This window comes from Somniosus microcephalus, unplaced genomic scaffold (genome assembly GCF_052327205.1).
Source record: "Somniosus microcephalus isolate GS21.2 unplaced genomic scaffold, FLI_Smic_1.0 scaffold4, whole genome shotgun sequence".
Taxonomy (NCBI): Eukaryota; Metazoa; Chordata; class Chondrichthyes; order Squaliformes; family Somniosidae; genus Somniosus; species Somniosus microcephalus.
The window spans coordinates 1,186,807-1,211,345 of NW_028225191.1; the positions used below are offsets into that span (position 1 = coordinate 1,186,807).

The 24,539-nt window shown below is 50.7% G+C and overlaps 2 protein-coding genes across 5 annotated transcripts; both read left to right on the forward strand.

The window, feature by feature from the left end:
• The first annotated feature begins 1,620 nt into the window (after positions 1-1,620).
• On the forward strand, positions 1,621-2,579 carry LOC147084039 (histone H1.01-like). Its single transcript, XM_085979923.1, has one exon. The coding sequence runs from the start codon at positions 1,712-1,714 to the stop codon at positions 2,420-2,422; it is 711 nt and encodes a 236-aa protein (XP_085836049.1). The 5' UTR covers positions 1,621-1,711; the 3' UTR covers positions 2,423-2,579.
• Positions 2,580-10,477: 7,898 nt separating this feature from the next.
• Positions 10,478-23,088, forward strand: LOC147084040 (uncharacterized). Of its 4 annotated transcripts, none has more exons than XR_015075931.1 (3): positions 10,478-11,257; positions 12,933-13,099; positions 21,776-21,998. XR_015075931.1 is itself a non-coding variant. In XM_085979956.1 (3 exons), the coding sequence occupies exon 3, from the start codon at positions 21,801-21,803 to the stop codon at positions 22,917-22,919; it is 1,119 nt and encodes a 372-aa protein (XP_085836082.1). In that variant the 5' UTR covers positions 10,965-11,257; positions 12,933-13,099; positions 21,776-21,800; the 3' UTR covers positions 22,920-23,088. The 4 variants fall into 4 exon arrangements, 3 of the variants coding, with proteins under 3 accessions (XP_085836082.1, XP_085836080.1, XP_085836081.1); XM_085979956.1 differs by having other exon boundaries at positions 10,965-11,257; positions 21,776-23,088; XM_085979954.1 differs by lacking the exon at positions 10,478-11,257 and adding an exon at positions 11,887-12,160 and having other exon boundaries at positions 21,776-23,088.
• The last annotated feature ends 1,451 nt before the right edge of the window (positions 23,089-24,539 follow it).

The window sequence follows — 24,539 nt, forward strand, 5'->3', positions numbered from 1 at the left end:
ATCCTTCCTGTCGCTTTAAACAGTGTGGCGAGAGGGGGAGGAGCAGGCAAGTGTTTATCACGCATGCTCAGACCTCTCTCCTGACGCAAATTAAAAGAAGCAACAGCAAAAAAAACACTTTGAACTTATATAGCACATTTAAATGAATAAATCATCCCAATGAGCTTGAAAGGAGCGTTATCAAAGAAACATTGTCACCGAGACAGATAAGGAGATATTAGGAGAGGGGAAAGCAACCCTGGACACACGTCAGTTGCTGCCGGTGAGTGTGAGAGTGATGCGAATCCTGTCCCTCAGAGCGATTTGTTTCCCCATACTGTATGGAAGGATGGAGAGGAACAGGTTCTGTCAATCTCTGACACTGAACTGCTGCTGAGCGGGGAGTTTAATCAGTCTCTGCCTGTCTCCGGTGGGTGAGTAGGCGACAGATACCAGACAAGTTCCCGGGCCTGTGTGACTGTCACCCCCTGTGTCTTTCTCTGTGCCTTGTGTACAGGATCAATCCCCAGTCCCTCTATCCCCCAGCCCTGCCTGTTATATCTGGATCGATGCTGAACCTCTCAGTTTTCGGTCTATTGAAACCAAGTTCAAGGCATGTGTGGTGAACAGAATGTCTCACTATTTCTGTGAATAATACTATCATCTAAAAGCAGGCTAGGATCCACACAGCCAAACTGTGACATGTTCCTGCCTCTAAATCTCGGTAACAGACTGCGTGGACCGCTTGGCTCAGAGTACGACCATTCAGACTGATACAGTCTCTCTGTCTCTCTGTCTCTGGTTGCTGTCTCTGGGTGTTGAGAATGGAATGCACAGGACACCAGTTGCTCTGTTCTGTTCCTCAGTTTTGGGGAGAGATAGACAGAGAGAGGCGGTGAGATCATCATTTCTATTTTCATATAAATCAAACTTATTCCTGCCTGCGAACAATATAATACCTTCAAACCAGATATGGGTGAACACAGCCAGAGCTGTGATTGGCTCCTGCCCCTGAATCTGGGGAACAGACACTGTGAGGAGCGCCGGCCTCAAGAGTGTTTAACACTGACTGAGCTGGGAAACTCCAACTAACCCCGAGAATCGGCAGCACAGGCCGAGCGGAGAGGAAAACCTGTCCTGTGAACTGTAAATCTGGGAACAGATTGTGCTGTGAATGAGCAGAGTGAACATTATGTCAGCGAGAGTGTGTTAAAGGGGCGGGTGGGTTAGACTAATGTCACTGTGTTTGTGTGCCCGCTCTCATCGCCGGATTTCAGAGACCCTCTTGTGTAAAATTCAAAGATTTCCCTGTCATAGGATCGCTCCCCCCTGATGTGGGAATTAAATGTGAAGTTTTAGTTGATTTCAAATTTCAGTCGAAAAACAGTGAACATGTCCGCGATCGGGTGAGAGAGCGCGATCAGTGCAGCAAAGAAACGGTTTTAAATCGAAATTGCTGTCTTGAATTCTGATGAAACTTTCTCGACAGCAAACATCCCGGTCTTCGAGACAGAAAGAGACCAATCTGGGAATGTGGAGTGCCCGAGTTTAATTGTAATCGGAGAGTTAATGAGGAGAGAGAAACACAGAGAGGCTGGAGGGGCCGGGAGCTGACAGCAGGGTGTCTCCGCCCCGTCCGCTCGCTGCCTTTAAGTTGCTCTGTGCCGCCGCCTCTCGTTTCATTTCTGACCCAGCTCTGACTGTCAGAGAGATTTTCTACAGAGTCGCCGACATGACCGAGACTGCAGCCGCCAAAATGGCTCCTCCTGCCGCCGCTCAAACCAAGGCTCCCAGCAAGAAGAAGGCGGCTCCCCACTCCAAGCCAGCCGGTCCCACGTTGGGCGAACAGAAACTCAAGGTTGTGGCGAGTGGCAGCGGTCGCAAGGGGATGTCCCTGGTTGCGATAAAGAAGGCTCTGGCTGCCAACGGCGTCGACGTGCTGAAGCTCCGGTCCCAGATCAGGTTAAGTATCAAGATGAAAGTGGGAAACGGCTCCCTGGAGCAGAACAAGGGCACGGGCGCCACGGGTTCCTTCAGGCTTGCTAAGAAGGAATCCCAGCGGAAAGAGGGAAAGAAGGTGAAGAAACCAGCAGCCAAGAAATCTGCAGTAAAGAAACCGGCAGCCAAGAAACCAGCAGCCAAGAAACCAGCAGCCAAGAAATCTCCAGCCAAGAAACCAGCAGCCAAGAAATCTCCAGCCAAGAAACCAGCAGCCAAGAAAACAATCACCAAGAAACCAGCAGCCAAGAAAACAATCACCAAGAAGGCAGCAACGTCTAAAAAGACAGCGAAAGCGGCGGCTGGGAAGAAGGTGGTGGGGAAGAAGCCCAAGAGCCCCAAGAAGGCCACAGGCAGAAAGGTGAAGGCGGCCAAGAAGGTGGAAAAACCCAAGGCCAAGCCCAAATCAGCAAAGTCTCAGAAAGCAGCCAGCAAAAGAAAATAAAAAGGACAACTGTAGTGTATGTACCTTTAAGAGGAACTATGTTTTTGAAGCCCCTGTATACTGTAGTACCAGTAGTAACCACTCGGGTATATAAGCCTGTATAGCGTCTTGTGTAGTTAGTTCACCTCCAGACTTTGTTCAGTAAACACTTGTTAAATCAACTCCTGCATTCCGTGTCTCCATTAACACATGGATCTAACAACAACTTGTAAACATCTGAACCCAAAGGCTCTTCTCAGAGCCACCCATGTCTTTCCAAAAAGAGGTGATTGCGGAATCATATGATCCATGTCCCGGGGCCGGGCTCAGATTCCAGATTGAAATCATTTCAAATGAACCCCGGCTCCCTGGTGACTCGCTGATTTTCGCTGCACCCACCCTGATACGCTTATCAATTACTTCATAAAAGGTGATGAGTCGAAGAAGAGATGATGAGTCGAAAGAAGAGATGAATAAGGCTTTTATTAGCTAAGAAGAGACCATGCTTCTTCGTGAGTGACTGAACAAGTCTGAACGAAACCCACACAGTGGTGGGTGGAGTCAGCTGAGGCATGCCTCCATACACAGCGCCACCCAGAGGTGGCAATATACAATACAGTGGTTTACCACATTCACCCCTTGTTTAATGTGAAGTCCGGCGGGGTGAAGGGTACTACAAGTTAAGTCTATCAGGAGGCCTTGTCTGACGTCCTGATCGTCGTGGTGGCGGCGGTGGTGTTACAGCATCCGACGTCGGGTCTGGTGTCTGGGTGGTTGGTGAAGATTCCTGGGGCTTTGGCATGCCGTCTGCAAGGGTTGGGTTGGGAGGGGTGGTGGGGGATAACAGTGGTAAGGGGGATAACGGTGGTAATTCAGGGGTACCCGAGGGTGCGAGATCTCGTATGGAGACCGTGTCCTCCCGCCCGTCTGGGTATGTCACCCAGGCATACTGGGGGTTGGCGTGTAGGAGGTGCACCCGCTCGACCAGGGGGTCCGTTTTATGCGTCCTCACATGCCTCCGCAGTAGGACGGGCCCAGGAGAAGTCAACCATGCCGGTAGCGAGGTTCCCGATGTAGACTTCCGGGGGAAAACGAACATTTTCTCATGAGGGGTCGCATTAGTGGCAGTACAAAGCAGTGACCGAATGGAGTGAAGCGCTGCAGGGAGGACCTCCTGCCAGCGGGAGGTCGGAAGGCCCTTAGATTTTAGTGCTAAGAGGACTGCCTTCCAAACCGTCGCGTTCTCCCTTTCCACCTGGCCGTTCCCCCGGGGGTTGTAACTGGTGGTCCTGCTCGTGGCGATACCTCTTGTTAGCAGGTACTGCCGAAGTTCGTCGCTCATGAACGATGAGCCCCTGTCGCTATGTATATAGCTGGGGAACCCGAACAGAGCGAAGATGTCATTCAGACACTTGATGACCGTGGTACTGGTCATGTCTGGGCAAGGGATGGCAAAGGGGAAACGGGAGTACTCATCAACTATGTTGAGGAAGTACACATTGCGGTCAGCGGAGGGGAGGGGCCCTTTAAAATCGACGCTCAGGCGTTCGAAGGGGCGGGTGGCCTTGATCAGGCTTGCTCTGTCCGGCCTATAGAAGTGCGGTTTGCACTCGGCGCAGATTTGGCAGCTCTTGGTCATGGTCCTGACCTCCTCGATGGAGTAGGGCAGGTTACGGGATTTGATAAAATGGAAAAACCTGGTGACCCCCGGGTGGCAGAGGTCATTGTGGAGGGACTGCAGCCTATCACTCTGCGCGTTGGCGCATGTACCACGTGATAGGGCATCTGGGGGCTCATTGAGTTTCCCTGGCCGATACAAGATATCATAATTGTAGGTGGAGAGTTCGATTCTCCACCTCAAGATCTTGTCGTTCTTGATTTTACCCCTCTGCTTATTATTAAACATAAAAGCTACTGAACGCTGGTCAGTGAGCAGGGTAAATCGTTTCCCGGCCAGGTAATGCCTCCAGTGACGCACCGCTTCTACAATAGCCTGGGCCTCCTTTTCGACGGAGGAGTGTCTCGTCTCGGGGCCCTGGAGGGTCCTTGAGAAAAAGGCCACGGGTCTGCCCGCCTGGTTAAGGGTCGCGGCTAGGGCGAAGTCGGAGGCATCGCTCTCCACTTGGAAGGGGATGGACTCATCCACCGCGTGCATTGCGGCCTTCGCGATATCGTTCTTGATAAGAGTGAAGGCTGCACACGCCTCTGGTGTCAGGGGGAAGGAGGTGGCTTTGATGAGGGGCCTGGCTTTGTCTGCATAGAGGGGCACCCACTGGGCGTAGTAGGAGAAAAACCCCAGGCATCTCTTCAGTGCTTTTTGGCAGTGGGGAAGGGGTAGCTCCATTAGGGGGCGCATTCTGTCGGGGTCGGGCCCGATGACTCCGTTCTCCACCACGCAGCCGAGGATGGCCAGGCGCTTGGTGTGAAACATACATTTTTCCTTATTGTACGTTAGGTTCAGCCGTTGGGCCGTACGGAGGAAATTTGCTAGATTAACGTCGTGGTCCTGCTGGTCGTGGCCGCAGATGGTGACGTTATCCAAATAGGGGAAGGTTGCCCGCAGCGCGTTCTGGTCAACCATTCGGTCCATCTCCCTTTGGAAGACCGAAACCCCATTGGTGACGCCGAAGGGGACCCTAAGGAAGTGGTAGAGGCGGCCGTTTGCCTCGAAGGCAGTATACTGGCGGTCCTCATGGCGGATGGGCAGCTGGTGGTACGCTGACTTAAGGTCGATGGTGGAGAATACTTTGTATTGCGCAATCTGATTGACCATATCAGATATGCGAGGGAGGGGGTACGCGTCCAGCTGGGTGTACCGGTTTATGGTTTGGCTGTAGTCGATTACCATGCGGCGTTTTGCAGTGGTTTTAACGACTACAACCTGGGCTCGCCAGGGGCTAGTGCTACCTTCGATAATGCCCTCCTTCAAGAGCCGCTCCACCTCAGAGCTGATAAAAGCTCTGTCCCCGGCACTGTACCGCCTGCTTTTGGTAGCGATGGGTTTACAGTCGCGGGTGAGGTTAGCGAACAGGGGAGGGGGGGGGACTTTTAATGTGGAAAGGCTGCAGGTGGTTTGCAGCGGGCGATTTAAAAGTTGTTGGTTGCAGACTGTGAGTGGGGGGAGGGGTCCACCGTATGCTAGTGTGACACTCTTAAGGTGGCACTGAAAATCCAACCCTAGCAGGACGGCAGCGCAAAGACGGGGCAGGACTAGCAGTTTAAATTTTTTATATTCAGTGCCCCCTACTGACAGGATCACCACACAGTAGCCGCTGATGTCCATTAACTGGGACTTGGACGCCATAGAAATGCGATGGTGCATTGGCAGAATCGTGAGGGAGTGGCTACGTACCGTGTCGGGGTGGACGAAACTCTCTGTGCTCCCGCTGTCGATCAGGCAACTGGTGGCGCGGCCGTTTACCGCGATATCCATCATGGAGCTGGATAGATGGTGAGGGAGGGCTTGATCCAGCGTCACGGAGGCCAGTATGTGGCTTAGTGAGTCACTATAGTCATCCGCCGAGACGGTGGTCGGTTCCGGTGACGAAATGGCGGTTGAGTGCGTTGGATACGATGGCGGCGGATGCCATGCGGCCGGGGGTACACAAAATGGCGGATAAGATGGCTGCTCCCACGGCCCGCACGCTGCGCTGCTGGCTGGCTTCCCCTTGCAGGCGTTAGCGTAATGGCCTTTCTTCCCGCAGCCCGAGCAGGTAGCTGTCTTAGCTGGGCAGTGCGCTCTGGGATGTTTTAACTGGCCACAGAAATAGCATTTTTGGGCCTGGTTACTGGGCATCGAAGCAGTTCTTACCGGAGGCTGCTGTCTCGGTTGGGTCGCTGCAGCGGTTGGTGCCGGGGGCGGCGGTCCCGTGTCCCACGGTTTCGATTGCCATGTCTCGGCGCCGTTACGGGGGTATGCCTCGAGGTTTCGGTGGGCCTCCTCTAACGAGAGCGCAAGGGCAATGGCCGTCTTCAGGTCGGGTTCCTTGCTTTCTAGCAGTCTCTGCCGGGTGTGGTCTGACTGGAGGCCCCTGACGAAGGCATCACAGGCGAGTCCCTGCGCGTGCTCCACAGCCGTTACCGCTTTACAATCGCAGTCTCTGCAGAGTGCCAGTAGCGCCCGTGCAAATGCCCCTACCGATTCTCCCGGTTGCTGCCTGCGGGATCCCAAGAGGTGTCGGGCGTAAATTGTGTTCACTGGGCGCGTATATTGCCCTTTTAGTAGCTCGAGGGCCGCCACGTACGTATTAGAGTCCCGGATTAGCATATATACTTGATGGCTCACCTGGGCGGTCAAAATTTTCAGTTTGTGATCCTCCTCTGTAACCTGTGAGATTGCGAGGAAGGATTCAAAGCAGCTCAGCCAGTGTTCAAACTTGGCTGATGCACCCACATCTTGAGGGTCGAGGTCCAGGCGTGGTGGTCTGAGGGCTCTCAGCAATGTCTGCTGTATCCGTTGCTGTTGTTGCTCCTCAGGTGTCGCCATTTAACTTTTAGCTAATAAAATTGATACGCTTATCAATTACTTCATAAAAGGTGATGAGTCGAAGAAGAGATGATGAGTCGAAAGAAGAGATGAATAAGGCTTTTATTAGCTAAGAAGAGACCATGCTTCTTCGTGAGTGACTGAACAAGTCTGAACGAAACCCACACAGTGGTGGGTGGAGTCAGCTGAGGCATGCCTCCATACACAGCGCCACCCAGAGGTGGCAATATACAATACAGTGGTTTACCACACACCCCTCCCCCAGTGTCTGCAATAAAACAGAGAGAGAATGGGATGTCCGGGCCGGGCCTCACTCTAACTGGGGGGGTGTTCGACTCCAGTCTCAGTTCATGGTCATTTTCAGTTCACGGTCATTTTCAGTTCACAGGTTCAGGGTGAAAGTCTCTGAGACGCTGACACTGGCGGAGATACCCCACATCACAACTCGAACCCCAACACATGAGATTCTCCAAATCAACTGGAATAAGGTGTTTGTAAACTGCTGAACCCGTCTGTGAGGGGAAGTGTGGGGAGATGGAATAAGGTCAGAGATTGACATGGAAGGAGACGGGTCGACTTGTGATCGAAGGGACTGTATATAGGCGGGAATATTACTGATTGTTAATTGTAACAGGATCTTACTTAAAATATTCTGGTTTCAGGGAACCCTTGAATATGAAGCCCGAGTCTGTAAGGGTTTGTGCGGCGCGCTGTGTTTCGGTTCTACTGTCAATAAATGGTTTGAAATTGGCGGTTGCAGATAGCTGGAGGTGGATAATTGATTTACAAATAGATTCAGTCCCACACTCTGATACAGTAGCAGATACTAGCAGAAATGGAATTAATTTCAAACTAACATCAAGTGCCAGAGTCTGATAGATGCAGTAAGAATCCCACTTTCATAAACCGAGTAAGTAGCAGATACATGCGGAATTCTTCGGTGAAAGACAGTACGAGCGGGCAGCACGGTGGCATAGTGGTTAGCACTGTTGCCTCACAGCGCCAGGGACCCGGGTTCGAATCCGGCCTCGGGCGACTGTCTGTGTGGAGTTTGCACATTCTCCCCGTGTTTGCGTGGGTTTACTCCGGGTGCTCCGGTTTCCTCCCACAGTCCAAAGATGTGCAGGTTAGGTTGATTGGCTATGATAAATTGATCCTTAGTGTTAGGGGGGATTAAATACATGGGGTTACGGGGATAGGGTGGGATATGTGTTGGTGTAGGGGTTATGGGGATCGGGTGGGATATGTGTCGGTGCAGGCTCGATGGGCCGAAATGGCCTCTATCTGTACTGTGGGGTTTCTGTGTGATTCTGTGTGTGTGAGAGACTGACCGATTCAGCACTAATATGACACTAACATGCAGTCCCAGAGACTGACAAATACAGAATGAAACTCACACTCAGTACCAGGGACTGACATCTTAGACTTAGACTTGCACAACATCCCAGTGAATGACAGATACGGAATGAATCCCACACTACACTCAGTACCAGAGACTGACAGATCCAGAATTAATCTTAGACATGCACACCATCCCAGTGAATGACAGATACAGAATGAATCTCAAACTCGCACATCCCAGTGACAGACAGATACAAAATTAATGTCACACACACATACACTACCAGAGAATGACAGATTCTGAATGAATCCCAACACTGACACACGGTACCAGAGTCTGACGGATACAGATGGAGTCCCACCCTGACACATGGTATCAGTGACGGACAGGAAATGAATGGATCTCACACGCACATACTGTAACAGAGACTGAGATTGGTAATGATTCCAACACTTACATAAATCACCAGAGACTGAATAATACAGAACTATTCCAATACACACACTCACAGTACTAGAGACGGGCAGATACTGAACTAAAGTGGTGGAGACCACACTGCAAGACATGAATATAGTGCACTGGTTGGAGGAAGTACATCTAAATTGCTGTCTCGTCCGGAAGAAGTGCTTGGGACCCCAGATAATGGTCTGGGAATTGGTGCATGGATATATGCTCTTGCAATTACCTTTCTGACTACAGGGGGCGTGCTGGTGACAAAATCTCAATCTGATTGGATACATAAAGAAGCCAATCATAGAGATGCAGAACAATGGAATTTGACATCACTCTTCAGCAGCCAATCACAACCATTGCCTTCACCCATCCCTCATTAGCATAGGACTGTGGGGCTGCCTATATATTCCGAGCCCGGCGCGGGTTTGCGTCGTTTTGTGTCTGAAATCGAGTTTGAGAATGGTTGATGAAAAGAAACCAGTTGCCAAGAAGGGCGCCAAGAAAACCGTCAGTAAACCGGCAGTGAAGGGCGGCAAGAAGCGCAGAAAGTCGAGGAAGGAGAGTTACTCCATCTACATCTACAAAGTGATGAAGCAGGTTCACCCCGACACCGGCATCTCCTCCAAGGCCATGGGCATCATGAACTCGTTTGTGAACGAGATTTTTGAGCGCATCGCGGGTGAGGTTTCCCGCCTGGCCCATTACAACAAGCGGCACACCATCAGCTCCCGGGAGATCCAGACCGCCGTGCGCCTGCTGCTGCCCGGGGAGCTGGCCAAGCACGCCGTGTCGGAAGGGACAAAGGCGGTGACCAAATACACCAGCTCCAAGTAAAACTCCACGCTGTCCTGAAAGAACAAACCCCAAAACACAACGGCTCTTTTAAGAGCTACCCAAAATCTCTCTGAAAGAGCTACACAAACTCATCTCTCTTTAGACACAATTTACTGTAATTATTTCCGTAACAAGTGTGTTTTGAGAACGTTTGAAGTTCCAGCCGTAGATTTAGTTTTGAATTCTCAGATAAGCACTTTCACTGCCCGGATCAACCTTAGCGTCGCTGTTGTATTTCCCGTCCAGTAAAGTACAAACACGGTCCCTGATCGCTCTTTCCCTTTGATCTCAGACCCATTCACTTGCAGCGCCTTCCGACAAATTAAAAGCTTGTTTTCGAGATGAGACTCTGATTTCAGTCACCTCAATCTCTGCAAAAACATTTTCATTTTTTTCAATGCCAGTTGGGAGTCAATCCTTTTATTAACCCGAGACTTCCTGCAGTGTAACAACCCAGAATGGGGTTTCTTAGAGACCAGAACGCGGTCAGTTTGAACGCTCTGTCCCTCTTCTCTTCTCACAGCAGGACTCCCAGATCTGGTTTCACTCCCGCAGCAGCGCCTGCGCAAAGGATCATTCGATAATCTGAATCCTCACTTTTACAGAGATTGAGCTGGAATGTGTCCCGTTACAGAATCAATGGGGATTTAATCCCACCCGTTAAAGTTCGCTATTGAACCCGGAATTAATCCTGATTGTAACAGCCTGGAATTTGCAAGGGAGAGATGGAAGAAGACAAAAGGAATAAAAAACTGTCCGGAAATCTTTGGCTAATAGTTAATTTATTAACTTAATTCGCTGGGTTAGGAAAATATTGGCGGGTTTTTTGAAATTAAAAATCGTTGGCGGTCTGACTGTTGAGGACAGTTATTTCCACACACTTGCCATTGGCGGAAAAACAGACTGTGATTGGTCACCGGAAAACACCAATGGAATTCACCACAGAGCGACCAATCACAAGTTTGCTGTCTGCATTCCTCCAGAAGGTAGAAGGGCGGCAGATGTGGGCGGAGTTTATCATTATTTCTTTCAACGAGTGGATTTTGGAAATGTCTGGAAGAGGAAAAACCAGCGGTATAGCTCGGGCCAAGACCAAATCCCGCTCATCCCGGGCCGGACTGCAGTTCCCTGTGGGCCGTGTTCACAGGCTCCTGCGAAAGGGCAACTACGCTGAACGTGTGGGTGCCGGAGCTCTGGTCTACATGGCTGCTGTGCTCGAGTATCTGACCGCTGAAATCCTGGAGCTGGCCGGCAACGCGGCCCGCGACAACAAGACCACCCGCATCATCCCCAGACACCTGCAGCTGGCCATCCGCAACGACAAGGAGCTCAACAAGCTGCTGGGAAAGGTGACCATTGCTCAGGGCGGGGTACTGCCTAATATCCAGGCGGTGCTGCTTCCCAAGAAAACCAGCACTGCCAGCTCCAAGAGCAAGTAAAGTGGACAAGATTCAATCTAATAACCCAAAGGCTCTTTTCAGAGCCACCCACTGTATCTGTGAAAGGGCTGCTTACTATTTAGCCATTTTCGGTAAACTGTCTGTCCAGCATGTAGAAATCCAGATCCAGAAACACTGCAGCGGGCTTGCTGTGAGCGAATATTCAGATCAGTGATTCAATATAGATGAGGACTGGCTTCAGAGAAAAACAAAACACACGGAACCCTAACGTGAGCGCAGCACTCAATGAACACGTTGTTAGGAGAGCCGAATATGAACGGATGTTAAGAACCGAGTATAAAGTGAGTGAGCGGCTACCATTCCTTATTGGGACAATAATTCCATAGGGAGAACGATATACACCCTGACCCATACAAACATTCCCTTTTTATTTGGGAGACAGGATCTAACCAGAATTGCAGCTCTGGTTAATTTTTAAATAGTTCAAATAGTAACTGAAGTTCCCACCTGTCCCTGCATTAAGAGCTGGTTTTAAAGGTGAGTATCAGACTTCAGGCACCTCGTTCTCTCTCTCGGATCCATCCCGGTATGTGGAGTTGGATCAATTCTCTCACTCCGGCGCAGGCGCAGTGACGCACCTTGCCCTCACGCAGGCGCAGTGCCGCTCCTTGCCCACTCACGCAGGCGCAGTGCCGCTCCTTGCCCTCTCACGCAGGCGCAGTGCCGCTCCTTGCCCTCACACGCAGGCGCAGTGCCGCTCCTTGCGCTCCCACGCAGGCGCAGTGCCGCTCCTTGCCCTCCCAGGCAGGCGCAGTGCCGCTCCCTTGCCTCTTTCTTCCGCGCAGGCGCAGTGCCGCTCCCTTGCCCGCAGGCGCAGGCGCAGTGCCGCTCCCGTTCTCTCTCTCGCTCGCTCTCTCTCTCTCCCGCGCATGCGCAGTGCCGCTCCCTTTCTCTCTCTCTCTCTCCCGAGCAGGCGCAGTGCCGCTCCCCTGCTGATCCTGGGTTTGCTGTGTGCTGGGCCGGGCGGCGCCGGCCGTTCAGAAACAGGCTGGTTGCCCGGATTACAGGGCCCGCTCTGTGACTGAGGGAACTCGGCCCGACAGCGGCTGCTCAGCCCCGAGTTTAGATCACAGCGAGGGAGGCTCACAGGGTCACCGCTCCGGTTAGTAACTCCGCACAGAAAATGGCGCATTTCCGTCCAGAGCAGTGAGAATGGGGGAGTCTCAGGAAGCCGGAAATTCACAGTGAGTAAAATCTCCAAACTAAACACACAGCCCCGCAACTGGGGATCTGAGGAAAATCTCCAAACTAAACACACAGCCCCGCAACTGGGGATCTGAGGAAAATCTCCAAACTAAACACACAGCCCCGCAACTGGGGATCTGAGCAAAATCTCCAAACTAAACACACAGCCCCGCAACTGGGGATCTGAGCAAAATCTCCAAACTAAACACACAGCCCAGCAACTGGGGATCTGAGCAAAATCTCCAAACTGAACACACAGCCCGGCAACTGGGGATCTGAGCAAAATCTCCAAACTAAACACACAGCCCCGCAACTGGGGGTCTGAGGAAAATCTCCAAACTAAACACACAGCCCCGCAACTGGGGATCTGAGGAAAATCTCCAAACTAAACACACAGCCCCGCAACTGGGGATCTGAGGAAAATCTCCAAACTAAACACAGCCCCGCAACTGGGGATCTGAGGAAAATCTCCAAACTAAACACACAGCCCCGCAACTGGGGATCTGAGCAAAATCTCCAAACTGAACACACAGCCCCGCAACTGGGGATCTGAGGAAAATCTCCAAACTGAACACACAGCCCCGCAACTGGGGATCTGAGCAAAATCTCCAAACTGAACACACAGCCCCGCAACTGGGGATCTGAGGAAAGGCACAAAATCAAACAAATACTCGGCCTTGAAATTGAATTATTAGTAAGCAGATTGAAAGTCTACATTATATTATTTCACGCTTTCAATATTGTTCTTATTTTCTGCTTTGCCACAATTAGATGTCCCGGTGAGAGATGGTGTGATTGAGGAAGGTGCTCAGCTCGAAGTAAACAGGGATTGTAGACTGAGGAACGACAGCAGGTGAACCAGCACAGGATTGTGAGAGCACCAACCGGAGAGAACCCTTCCGATTCAAAGAGCTTCCAGAGATCGACTGTGGAACAAGGTAAGAGAAAGTCCCATTGACTCAGATACACACTGGTCCTGGTGATGGACTGGGGAGAAAGGTCAGAGAGAGTCCCATTGACTCAGATACACACTGGTCCTGGAGATGCACTGGGGAGAAAGGTCTGAGAGAGTCCCATTGACTCAGATACACACTGGTCCTGGAGATGGACTGGGGAGAAAGGTCAGAGATTCCCATTGACTCAGATACACACTGGTCCTGGAGATGGAATTGGGAGAAAGGTCAGAGAGAGTCCCATTGACTCAGATACACACTGGTCCTGGAGATGGACTGGGGAGAAGGTCAGCGAGAGTCCCATTGACTCAGATACACACTGGTCCTGGAGATGGACTGGGGAGAAAGGTCAGAGAGAGTCCCATTGACTCCGATACACACTGGTCCTGGAGATGGACCGGGAAGAAAGGTCAGAGAGAGTCCCAATGACTCAGATACACACTGGTCCTGGAGATGGACCGGGGAGAAAGGTCAGAGAGAGTCCCATTGACTCAGATACACACTGGTCCTGGAGATGGACGCTCCCGCACTCGCCCCCTGACCCTCCCGCACTCGCCCCCTGACCCTCCCGCACTCGCCCCCTGACCCTCCCGCACTCGCCCCCTGACCCTCCCGCACTCGCCCTGATGGGGCTCTTCTCAAGTACACCATGCGGTGCAATAAAACACCCCCAGAATCAAGGCCCTGCTCCTGGGGAAGGTGATCAGGCCCCAGGAACCAGTACAAGTGAATAAAGTCAGGGTCAAGGCCCTGCTCCTGGGGAAGGTGATCAGGCCCCAGGAACCAGTACAAGTGAAGCAACTCCTTCTGCCGGAGACTTATTAAACGTGAATACGCCAAGAGTTGACCAAAAATCAGGTTAGTAATATTAATCAAGGAGTCAATTTCTGCTATAAGGAGGGATGATACCTTAGCAGGTTCCTCTAATGAGGCCATATGGGTAGAACTTAAAAACAAAAAGGGGGCAAGCACTTTGCTGGGCATGTACTATAGGCCCCCATACAGTAAGGGGGAGATAGAGGAACAGATATGTCGGCAAATCTCAGAGGTGTAGAAATAATAGGGTAGTAATTGTTGGGGATTTCAACTTCCCCAATATTAACTGGGATAGTCAGTGTGAAAGGCTTAGAGGGTGTGGAATTCTTAAAGTGCATCCAGGAGAGCTTTTTCAGCCAACATGTAGAAAGTCCTACAAGAGAGGGGCGGTACTGGACCTAATTCGAGGGAATGTAGCAGGGCACGTGGTAGAAGGGTTCGTAGCAGAGCATTTTGGTGACAGTGACCATAATTCGGTGAGATTTAAAGTAGTTATGGAAAAGGACAAAGATGGACCGGAAATAAAGGATCTAAATTGGGGGAAGGCCAATTTTTAATATGATAAGGCAGGATCTGGCCAAAGTGGACTGGGATCAACTACTTGTAGGAAAATCCACATCAGAGCAGTGGGAGTCTTTCAGAAAGGAAATAGAGAGAGTACAATGCCAACATGTTCCTGTAAAGGTCAAGGGTGGGACCAACAAGCCCAGGGAACCCTGGATGTCAAGGGACATACAAGAATGGATTAGGAAAAAAAGGGAGGCTTTTGGCAGGTACAAAGGACTAAAAACACTGGAAGCCCTAAAGGAGTATAGAAAGTGCAGGGGGGTACTTAAAAAAGAAATTAGGAGAACGAAGAGGGGTCATGAAAAAACACTGGCAGGCAAAATAAAGGAAAATCCCAAGGTGTTTTATTAGTATATTAAGGGCAAGAGGATAACCAGGGAAAGAGTAGAGCCCATTAGGGACCAAAGTGGCAATCTGTGTGCAGAGCCAGAAGATGAAGGTGAGGTTTTAAATTAATATTTTGCATCTGTGTTCACTATGGAGAAGGACGATGCAGGCATAGAAATCAGGCAAGGGGGATTGTGATATACTTGAACAAATTAGTATTGAGAGGGAGGAGGTACTAGTGGTTTTAGCAGGCTTAAAAGTGGATAAACCCCCAGGCCCAGACGAGATGTATCCCAGCCTGCTGTGTGAGGCAAGGGAGGAGATTGCAGGGGCTCTGACACAAATTTTCAGAACCTCTCTGACCACAGGGGAGGTGCCAGAGGACTGGAGAACAGCTAACGTAGTACCATTATTCAAGAAGGGTAGTAGTAGGGATAAACCAGGGAATTACAGGCCAGTGAGCCGAACATCAGTGGTAGGGAAATTATTGGAAAAAATTCTGAGGGACAGAATTAGTCTCCACTTGGAGAGGCAAGGATTAATCAAGGATAGTCAGCATGGCTTTGTCAGGGGGAGATCATGTCTAACCAATTTGACTGAATTTTTCAATGGGGGTGACTAGGTGTGTGGATGAGGGCAGTCCAGTTGATGTAGTCTACATGGACTTCAGTCAGGCTTTTGACAAAGTCCCACATGGGAGACTGGTCAAGAAGGTAAGAGCCCATGGGATCCAGGGCAATTTGGCACATTGGATCCAAAATTGGCTTAGTGGCAGGAGGCAGAGGGTGATGGTCGAAGGTTGTTTTTGTGACTGGAAGCCTGTGTCCACTGGTGTAACGCAGGGATCAGTGCTGGGTCCCTTGCTGTTTGTCGTGTACATTAAGGATTTAGATATGAATGTAGGAGGTATGATCAGTAAGTTCGCAGATGACATGAAAATTGGTGGAGTGGTAAATAGCGAGGAGGGAAGCCTCAGGCTACAGGAGAATATAGACGGGTTGGTTGGATGGGCAGCACAGTGGCAAATGGAATTTAACCCTGAAAAGTGTGAGGTGATGCATTTTGGGAGGACTAACAAGGGAATACACAATGAATGGTAGGACCCTAGGAAGGACAGAGGATCAGCGGGCCCTTGGCGTGCATGTACACAGATCCCTGAGAGCAGCAGGACAGCTAGATAGGGTGGTTAAGAAGGCATATGGGATACTTGCCTTCATTAGCCGAGGCATAGAATATAAGAGCAGGGAGGTTATGATGGAGCTGTACAAAATGCTAGTTAGGCCACAGCTGGAATACTGTTTGCAGTTCTGGTCGCCACACTATAGGAAGGATGTGATTGCATTGGAGAGGGTGCAGAGGAGATTCACCAGGGTGTTACCTGGGCTGGAGCGCTTCAGCTATGAAGAGAGACTGGACAGGCTGGGGTTGTTTTCCTTAGAGCAGGGAAGGCTGAGGGGGGACCTGATTGAGGTGTACAAATTATATGGGGCATAGATAGGGTAGATAGAAAGGAACTTTTCCCCTTTTAGTGGAGGGGTCAATAACAAGGGGGCATAGATTCAAGGTAAGGGGCAGGAGGTTTAGAGGGGATTTGAGGAAAAACTTTTTCACCCAGAGGGTGGTTGGAATCTGGAACTCACTGCCTGAAAGGGTGGTAGAGGCAGGAACCCTCACAACATTCAAGAAGCATTTAGATGAGCACTTGAAACGCCATAGCATACAAGGCTACGGACCAAGTGCTGGAAAATGGGATTAGATTAGACAGGGCTTGATGGCAGGCGCGGGCACGATGGGCTGAAGGGCCCCTTTCTGTGCTGTATAAATCTATGACTCTATGGTAGCACTCTTGCCTCTGAGGCATAAGGTTGTGGGTTCAAGTCCCACTCCAGAGAATTGAGCGCAAAAATCCAGGCTGACACTCCAGTGCAGTACTGAGGCACTGTCAGAGGTGACGTCTTTCGGATGAGACATTAAACTGAGCCCCTGTCTGCTCTCTCAGGTGGATGTAAAAGATCCCATGGCACTATTTTGAGAAAGAAAGACTTGCATTTATATAGTGCTTTCATGACCAGCAGACGTCTTGAAGTGCTTTACAGCCAATGAAGTATGTTTGAGGTGTAATCACTGTTGTAATGTGGGAAAGAGCAGGGGAAATATCCCCGGTGTCCTAGCCAATGTTTATCCCTCAATCAATGGAACAAAAGGATAATAGCAAAATACTGCAGATGCTGGAAATCTGAAATAACAACAGGAAATGCTGGAAACACTCAGCAGGCCAGGCAACATCCGTAGAGAGAGAAACAGAGTTAACAAAAAGATAGATTATCTGGTCATTATCACATTGCTGTTTGTGGGAGCTTGCTGTGCGCTATTTGACTGCTGCATTTCCTACATTACAACAGTGACTACACTTCAAAAGTACTTCATTGGCTGTAAAGCACTTTGGGACGTCCGGTGGTGTTGAAAGGCGCTATAGAAACGCAAGTGTTTCTTTCTTCACTGGTCTCACCAGTGACCTCTTCTGGCTGATGGTTGATTGACAGCCGAGAGTCCGCGCATGCGCACAGGGAGCGGCGGTTTGGGCCGAGTCCGGCACAGTGACCCCTCCCGGTCACCAAGGGCAACAACCGCGCATGCCCAGAGGAGACCAGCCCCCTCCCCCATTCAGAGCTGCGCCTGCGCACTCGGATCCTGCCGGACGGAGTCGGCGCGGGACATTCCGGGGAAAGTCCTTGGTGTCGGGTCCAGAGTTGCGATCGGTGACGCAAAGTGAGTTTTCTCCGGTCCGATTGGGTGGAGATTCGTGCGGGGTGGGGGGGGAGGGGTGGATCGGGAGAGAACAAAGAGAAATAGTAAAACCTGAGAGTCGGCGAGGCCCCGGACCAAGCGGCGTCAGTTGGACGGCGCACGTGACCTCGGGGACACGTGACCCAGCCCAGGGCCTGATTGACGGGAGCTTCCGACCAATAGGGAGCGAGCGGGGTGGGGCTGGAGGAGCGAGCTGGCGGCGGGTCCTCCAACCAATCAGGGAGCCCGAGGGGCGGGCCTAGTGCCGGCTGATTGTCTGATCCGCAGGGCAGCGAGTTTCTCCAGTCCCTTGTTCAGGACCCGGGGCCAGGGGAGGCTGTGGGCCTTTATTCCCCTCATTGGACACAAGGCTCTTTGGCTCACAACACACTGGCTCAGGTTTTAATGGAGACTTTTTAAATTCATCAATAAAAGCAGATAAACCTCGTGCTTCTGTGGAACAAACTTTCTAATATTTTATAGAATCATAAAATGGTTACAGCACAGAAGGAGGCCATTCGGCCCGTCGAGCCCGTGCCGGCTCTCTGCAAGACCACTTCAGCGAGTCCCACTCCCCGCCCTTTCCCTGTAACCCTGCACATTTCTTTACTTCAGATACTTATCCAATTCCCTTTTGAAAGCGGTGATTGAATCTGCCTCCACCACCCTTTCAGGCAGTGCATTCCAGATCCTAACCACTCGCTGCGTAAAAAAGTTTTTCCTCATGTCGCCTTTGGTTCTTCTGCCAATCACCTTAAATCTGTGTCCTCTGGTTCTCGACCCTTCCGCCAATGGGAACAGTTTCCACTCTGTCCAGACCCATCATGATTTTGAACACCTCTATCAAATCTCCTCTCTACCTTCTCTGCTGTAAGGAGAACCACCCCAGCTTCTCGAGTCTATCCACATAACTGAAGTCCCTCATCCCTTATCCCTGGAACCATTGTTGTAAATCTTTTCTGCACCCTCTCTGAGGCCTTCACATCCTTCATAAAGTGCGGTGCCCAGAATTGGACACAATTCACCAGTTGAGGCCGAACCACTGTTTTATAAAGGTTGATCATAACCTCCTTGCTTTTGGACTCTATGCCTCTATTTATAAAGCCCAGGATCCCGTATGCTTTTTTAACCGCTTTCTCAACCTGCCCTGCCACTTTCAATGATTTGTGCACATATAGCCCCAGGTCTCTCTGTTCATGCACACACTTTAGAATTGTACCCTTTAGTTTATATTGCCTCTCCTCGATCTTCCTACCAAAATGTATTACTCCGCACTTTTCTGCGTTAAATTTCATCTCCCACGTGTCCGCCCATTCCACCAGCCTGTCTATGTCTTCTTGAAGTCTATCACTCTCCTCCTCACTGTTCACTATACTTCCACATTTTCTGTCATCTGCAAATTTTGAAATTGTGCCCTGTACACCCAAGTCTAAGTCATTAATATATATCAAGTAAAGCAGTGGTCCTTGTGCCGACCCCTGGGGAACACCACTGTATACCTTCCTCCAGTCCGAAAAACAACCATTCACCACTACTCTCTGTTTTCTGTCACTTTGCCAATTTTGTATCCATGTTGCCACTGTCCCTTTTATTCCATGGGCTTCAACTTTGCTGGCAAGCCTATTATGTGGCACTTGTCGAACGCCTTTTGGAAAACCATGTACACCACGTTAACCGCATTGCCCTCATCAACCCTCTCTGTTACCTCATCAAAAAACTAAATCAGAATCAGAGCGGCCGGGCCCGGCAGACGTGCGGACAGAGCCCCGGCACCAGGAAACCCAGGGTGCAGTGCCTCCCCCATCCGAGCCGCCGCTTCCCGGTTTCTTCAGCCGGTTCCACTGAGTCCGAATTGGGAAAAGGACAGGAGCCAGGCTCCCAGAATGGCCCGCGGCCCCGGGGAGCATGCGCACTCTCAGCGGGGAAATCAGCGCATTGGATAGAGCGGTTTCTGGGGCGCGGGGAATTGTGGGTGCTGCGGCCGCCATTAGTCAGCGGCTGTCGGGAAGACTTTTATTGCAGGCTGACGGAAGGTAGGTCCCTGGCTGCATATGTAGGTCTTTTTGTTGCTTCATTGTTGAGGATGTAACTAGTAAAATAGATAAGGGAGAACCAGTGGATGTTGTGTATTTGGACTTTCAGAAGGCTTTCGATAAGGTCCCGCATAAGAGATTAGCATGTAAAGTTAAGGCACATGGGATTGGGGGCAAGGTATTGACTTGGATAGAGAACTGGTTGGCAGACAGAAAGCAAAGAGTTGGAATAAATGGGTCTTTTTCCGAGTGGCAGGCAGTTACTAGTGGGATACCGCAGGGATTGGTCCTTGGACCCCAGCTATTCACAATATATATTTATGATCTAGATAAGTGAACTAGATGTAATATCTCCAAATTTGCAGATGACACAAAGCTGGGTGGGCGTGTGTGCTGTGAGGAGGATGCCGAGAAACTACAGGATGATTTGGACAGGTTGGGTGATTGGGCAGAAGCATAGCAGATGCAATATAACGTGGATAAATGTGAGGTTATCCACATTGGTGGCCAAAACAGGAAGGCAGGTTCTTATCTGAATGGCAATAGATTGGGAGAAGGGGAAGTGCAACGAGACCTGGGTGTCCTTGTGCACCTGTCGCTGAAGGTAAGCATGCAGGTGCAGTAGGTGGTTAAGAAGGCAAATGGTATGTTGGCCTTCATAGTGAGAGGGTTCGAGTACAGGAACAAGGATGTCTTGCTGCAGTTGTACAGGGCCTTGGTAAGACCACATCTTGAGTATTGTGTGCAGTTTTGGTCGCCTTATCTGAGGAAGGATGTTCTTGCCGTGGAAGGAGTTCAGCGAAGATTCACCAGGCTGATACCTGGGATGGGAGGAATGACGTATGAGGAGAGATTGGGACGATTGGGCTTGTACTCGCTGGAGTTTAGAAGAATGAGAGGGGATCTCATTGAAACTTATAAAATTCTGACAGGACTGGACAGACTAGATGCAGGAAGGATGTTCCCGATGGTCGGGGAGTCCAGAACCAGGGGTCACAGTCTAAGGATAAGGGGTAGGCCATTTAGGACAGAAATTAGGAGGAATTTCTTCACCCAGAGAGTGATGAACCTGTGGAATTCTCTACCACAGAAGGCAGTAGAGGCCAATACATTAAATATAGTCAAGAAGGAGTTGGATATATTTCTTAAGGCTAAAGGGATCAAGGGGTATGGGGAGAAAACAGGGACTGGGTACTGAATTTTGATGATCAGCCATGATCGCATTGCATGGCGGAGCAGGCTAGAGGGGCCGAATGGCCTACTCCTGCTCCTATCTTCTATGTTTGTATGTTTCTATGCTTCAGTTTGAGATGGAGGAGAAGCTGCTGGGTTTAACCCCCAGTACTTCTGAGCCCAGGAGGACCCAACAATTTCCAATGTGAGACTGTCAAAGGAGGTGGATTCTAGGGGAGATCAGGTTGTTACACAGACACTGTCCGTACAATGTAAAAGAGTATTGTTTTAGGAACAAGTATTTCTGTAGAGGCTTTTAATCCAGTTTACATCTACAGATTTGTTTTAATTCATTCTTGGGATGTGGGCGTAGCTCGCAAGAGCAGCAAATATTGCCAATCCCCAGTTGCCCATTGAGAAGGGGGTGGTGAGTCCCCTTCTTGAACTACTGCAGTCCGTGTGGTGAAGGTATTCCCACAAAGTTGTTCGGTAAGGAGTTCCAGGATTATGATCCAGCAACGATGAAAATATCTGAGTCAGGATGATGTGTGACTTGGAGGGGAACTTGGATGTGATGGTGCTCCCATGCAACAGCTGCCCTTGTCTTTCTAGGTGGAGGTTGCGGGTTTTGGAGGTTCTATCAAAGTTCTGGTCGAGTTGCAGATGTATAAAGTTCCTTTCCTTCGCCCCCTCCCACTCCCACCTCTCTCTCTCTCTCTCTCTCTCTCCTCCCATAGAGGCCAGAGTCTTGTGTAGGCCCAGACCAGGTGGTGGATTCCCTTCCCTGAAGGACATTAGTGAACCAGTTGGGTTTTTATGACAATCCGGCAGCTTTCATGGTCACTTTTTCTAGTGCCGGCCCCACAATTGACCAGATTCATTGAGCTCAATTTCACAACCTGCCTTTGCTTTCTTGTGGGTTGTCTCTCATGCTCCCTGTTTTAAATTAATTTTACAGGGCACTGGAAGGGGAAGATTTACAGATGGTAAGCTCAGACCAAACATCACATCAAGATCTGACAGTCACTCGACTCATCGGATCTGAATATCACCGGCCTCTGAACATGGAAGCAAAAAGCACCGTTCACAGCGGGGAGAAACCGTACACGTGTTCTGTGTGTGGACGAGGCTTCAGCCGATCTTCTGGCCTATCGAGACACAAGCGTATTCACACTGGGGAGAGGCCGTTCACCTGCTTTGAGTGTGGGAAGGGATTCACTGAGTCATCTGACCTTCAGACACACCAGCGTGTTCACACCGGGGAGAGGCCGTTCACCTGCTCTGAGTGTGGGAAGGGATTCACTAATTCATCTCACCTACTGAGACACCAGCGTGTTCACACTGGGGCGAGGCCGTTCACCTGCTCTGAGTGTGGAAAGGGATTCACTAATTCATCTCACCTGCTGACACACCAGCGAGTTCACACTGGGGAGAGGCCGTTCACCTGCCCTGTGTGTGGGAAGGGATTCACTCTGTCATCCAAACTGCTGACACACCAGCGAGTTCACACTGGGGAGAGGCCGTTCGCCTGCCCTGTGTGTGGGAAGGGATTCACCGAGTCATCCAGCCTGCTGAATCACCAGCGAGTTCACACTGATGAGAGACCATTTAAATGCTCGGACTGTGGGAAGTGCTATAAAACTTCCTGGGATCTGACATACCATCAAAATGTTCACACTGTGGAGAGGCCGTTCAGGTGCTCTCACTGCGGGACTGGGTTCAGGCGATCATCTGAGCTCACTGTACACCAGCGCACTCACACTGGGGAGAGGATGTTCACCTGCTCCGTGTGTGGGAAGGGATTCACTCAATCATCCGACCTGCTGAGACACCAGCGAGTTCACACTGGGGAGAGGCCGTTCACCTGCTCCGTGTGTGGGAAGGGATTCACTCGCTCATCCCACCTGCTAAGACACCAGCGAATTCACTCTGATGAGAGACCATTTAAATGCTTGGACTGTGGGAAATGCTATAAAAGTTCCGGGGAACTGACATACCATCAAAGTGTTCACACTGTGGAGAAGCCGTTCACCTGCTCCGTGTGTGGGAAGGGATTCACTCGCTCGTCCCACCTGCTGAGACACCAGCGAGTTCACGTGTGACTGCAGCGGTTGGATTCTATTGTTTTTGCTGCTGTTAATCACATCCAGGACTGAACCATGTTCATTCTGACAGTTGGGGTTTGTTTCTGCTGATGTTAATAACTCCTGTAACTGGGCTGGAGTTTAATATTCTGGATAGGTGTCAAATAAATCAGCTTTGCTTTAAACACATTGCTGTAGATTTTTGTCTTTCCCACCTGAGTGTTTAGCATCACCTGGCTGGAGCTCAGAAAGGACAAACTGGGGGAGGATCATACGGTGGGAACAGAACTCCAGCCTGGACACAGTCCTTCAGAGCCACACTGAGAGGGGCAAACGGCACTTTGGTCTTTCTCATCTCTCTTCACTGACAGCAAAGTCCCCATGAGGGTTAATCTCGAGGCGTGTGAGAAATGTGTCCCAGCCACTCTTTGCCATGGTTCAGAGCTCCGAGGCATGGAACAGGAGGCTCCTTTACGAATGTAGCCCAGTGCTTTTAGTTTAATGGCCTTATTAACCAGTGTCGCTACTTTTAGTGATTTGTGTATCTGTATCCCTGGATCCCTCTGCTCCTCCAGCCCTTTTAGACTCTTAGGGGGAAAATTCGGTGATGCCCCCTTTGGGTCGCTAACGTCGTTGGGGCTAATTTTAGCGCCCCGAAAATGTTAGCGCCCCTGCACATTAAATTCAGTGGAAGCACCCCAGGCAGGAGGCGGGGTGCGACTGGAAGCGCTCCCCTCCTTGAGGCGCTACCAGTGAATTTTACGGCGCTTCGTGTAACAGCACCACGCCCGTCGGCACATAGCACCGGGTCATAGCAGACCTCCATCCCTGATTAAAGGGGAGGGGCCTAGCACTGCGCACACCGGGGCCCTGCTGGAACACCAGGGAGTGGGGTGTCGGATGAAGAGGAGCGCCGGGCTGAGCGATCGCGGCTGACACCCCGAAGAAGAAAGGGGAAGGGGGCAGGTGCTGGCAGTCGGCCAAAATAAAAAGTTGCCGCCCGACACCTGCCCTTTAAGTGGCGTCGCCACGGCTGCAGGAATGACCCCTGACCCTGTCGGACATATCGTCCGGCGATAAGTCAGGGGTCGCATACCCAAGGTTGCAGCCGGGGTGCTGCGCATGGCAATGACGTTATTGCCGGCGGTGCAGTGCTGCGGGGCGCTACCAGCGACCGCCGCGGCTAACCTCCCGCTGAATATCGCGGGAGGCACAAAGCAACCCAATTTCACGCCCTTGTCCGAGTAGTGTGTGGCTTCCTTATTCTTCCCACCAAAACACACCACCTCACACTGATCTATAGTGAAATTCATTAACACACCACCTCACACTGATCTACAGTGAAATTCATTAACACACCACCTCACACTGATCTATAGTGAAATATCTCCAAATTTGCAGACGACACAAAGCTGGGTGGGAGGGTAAGCTGCGAGGAGGATGTAGGGAAACTCCACTACGATTTGGACAGGTTGGGTGATTGGGCAGAAACATGGCAAATGCACTATAATGTGGATAAATGTGAGGTTATCCACTTTGGTGGCAAAAACAGGAAGGCAGATTATTATTTGAATGGCAATAGATTGGGAGAAGGGGAAGTGCAAAGAGACCTGGGTGTCCTTGTGCACCAGTCGCTGA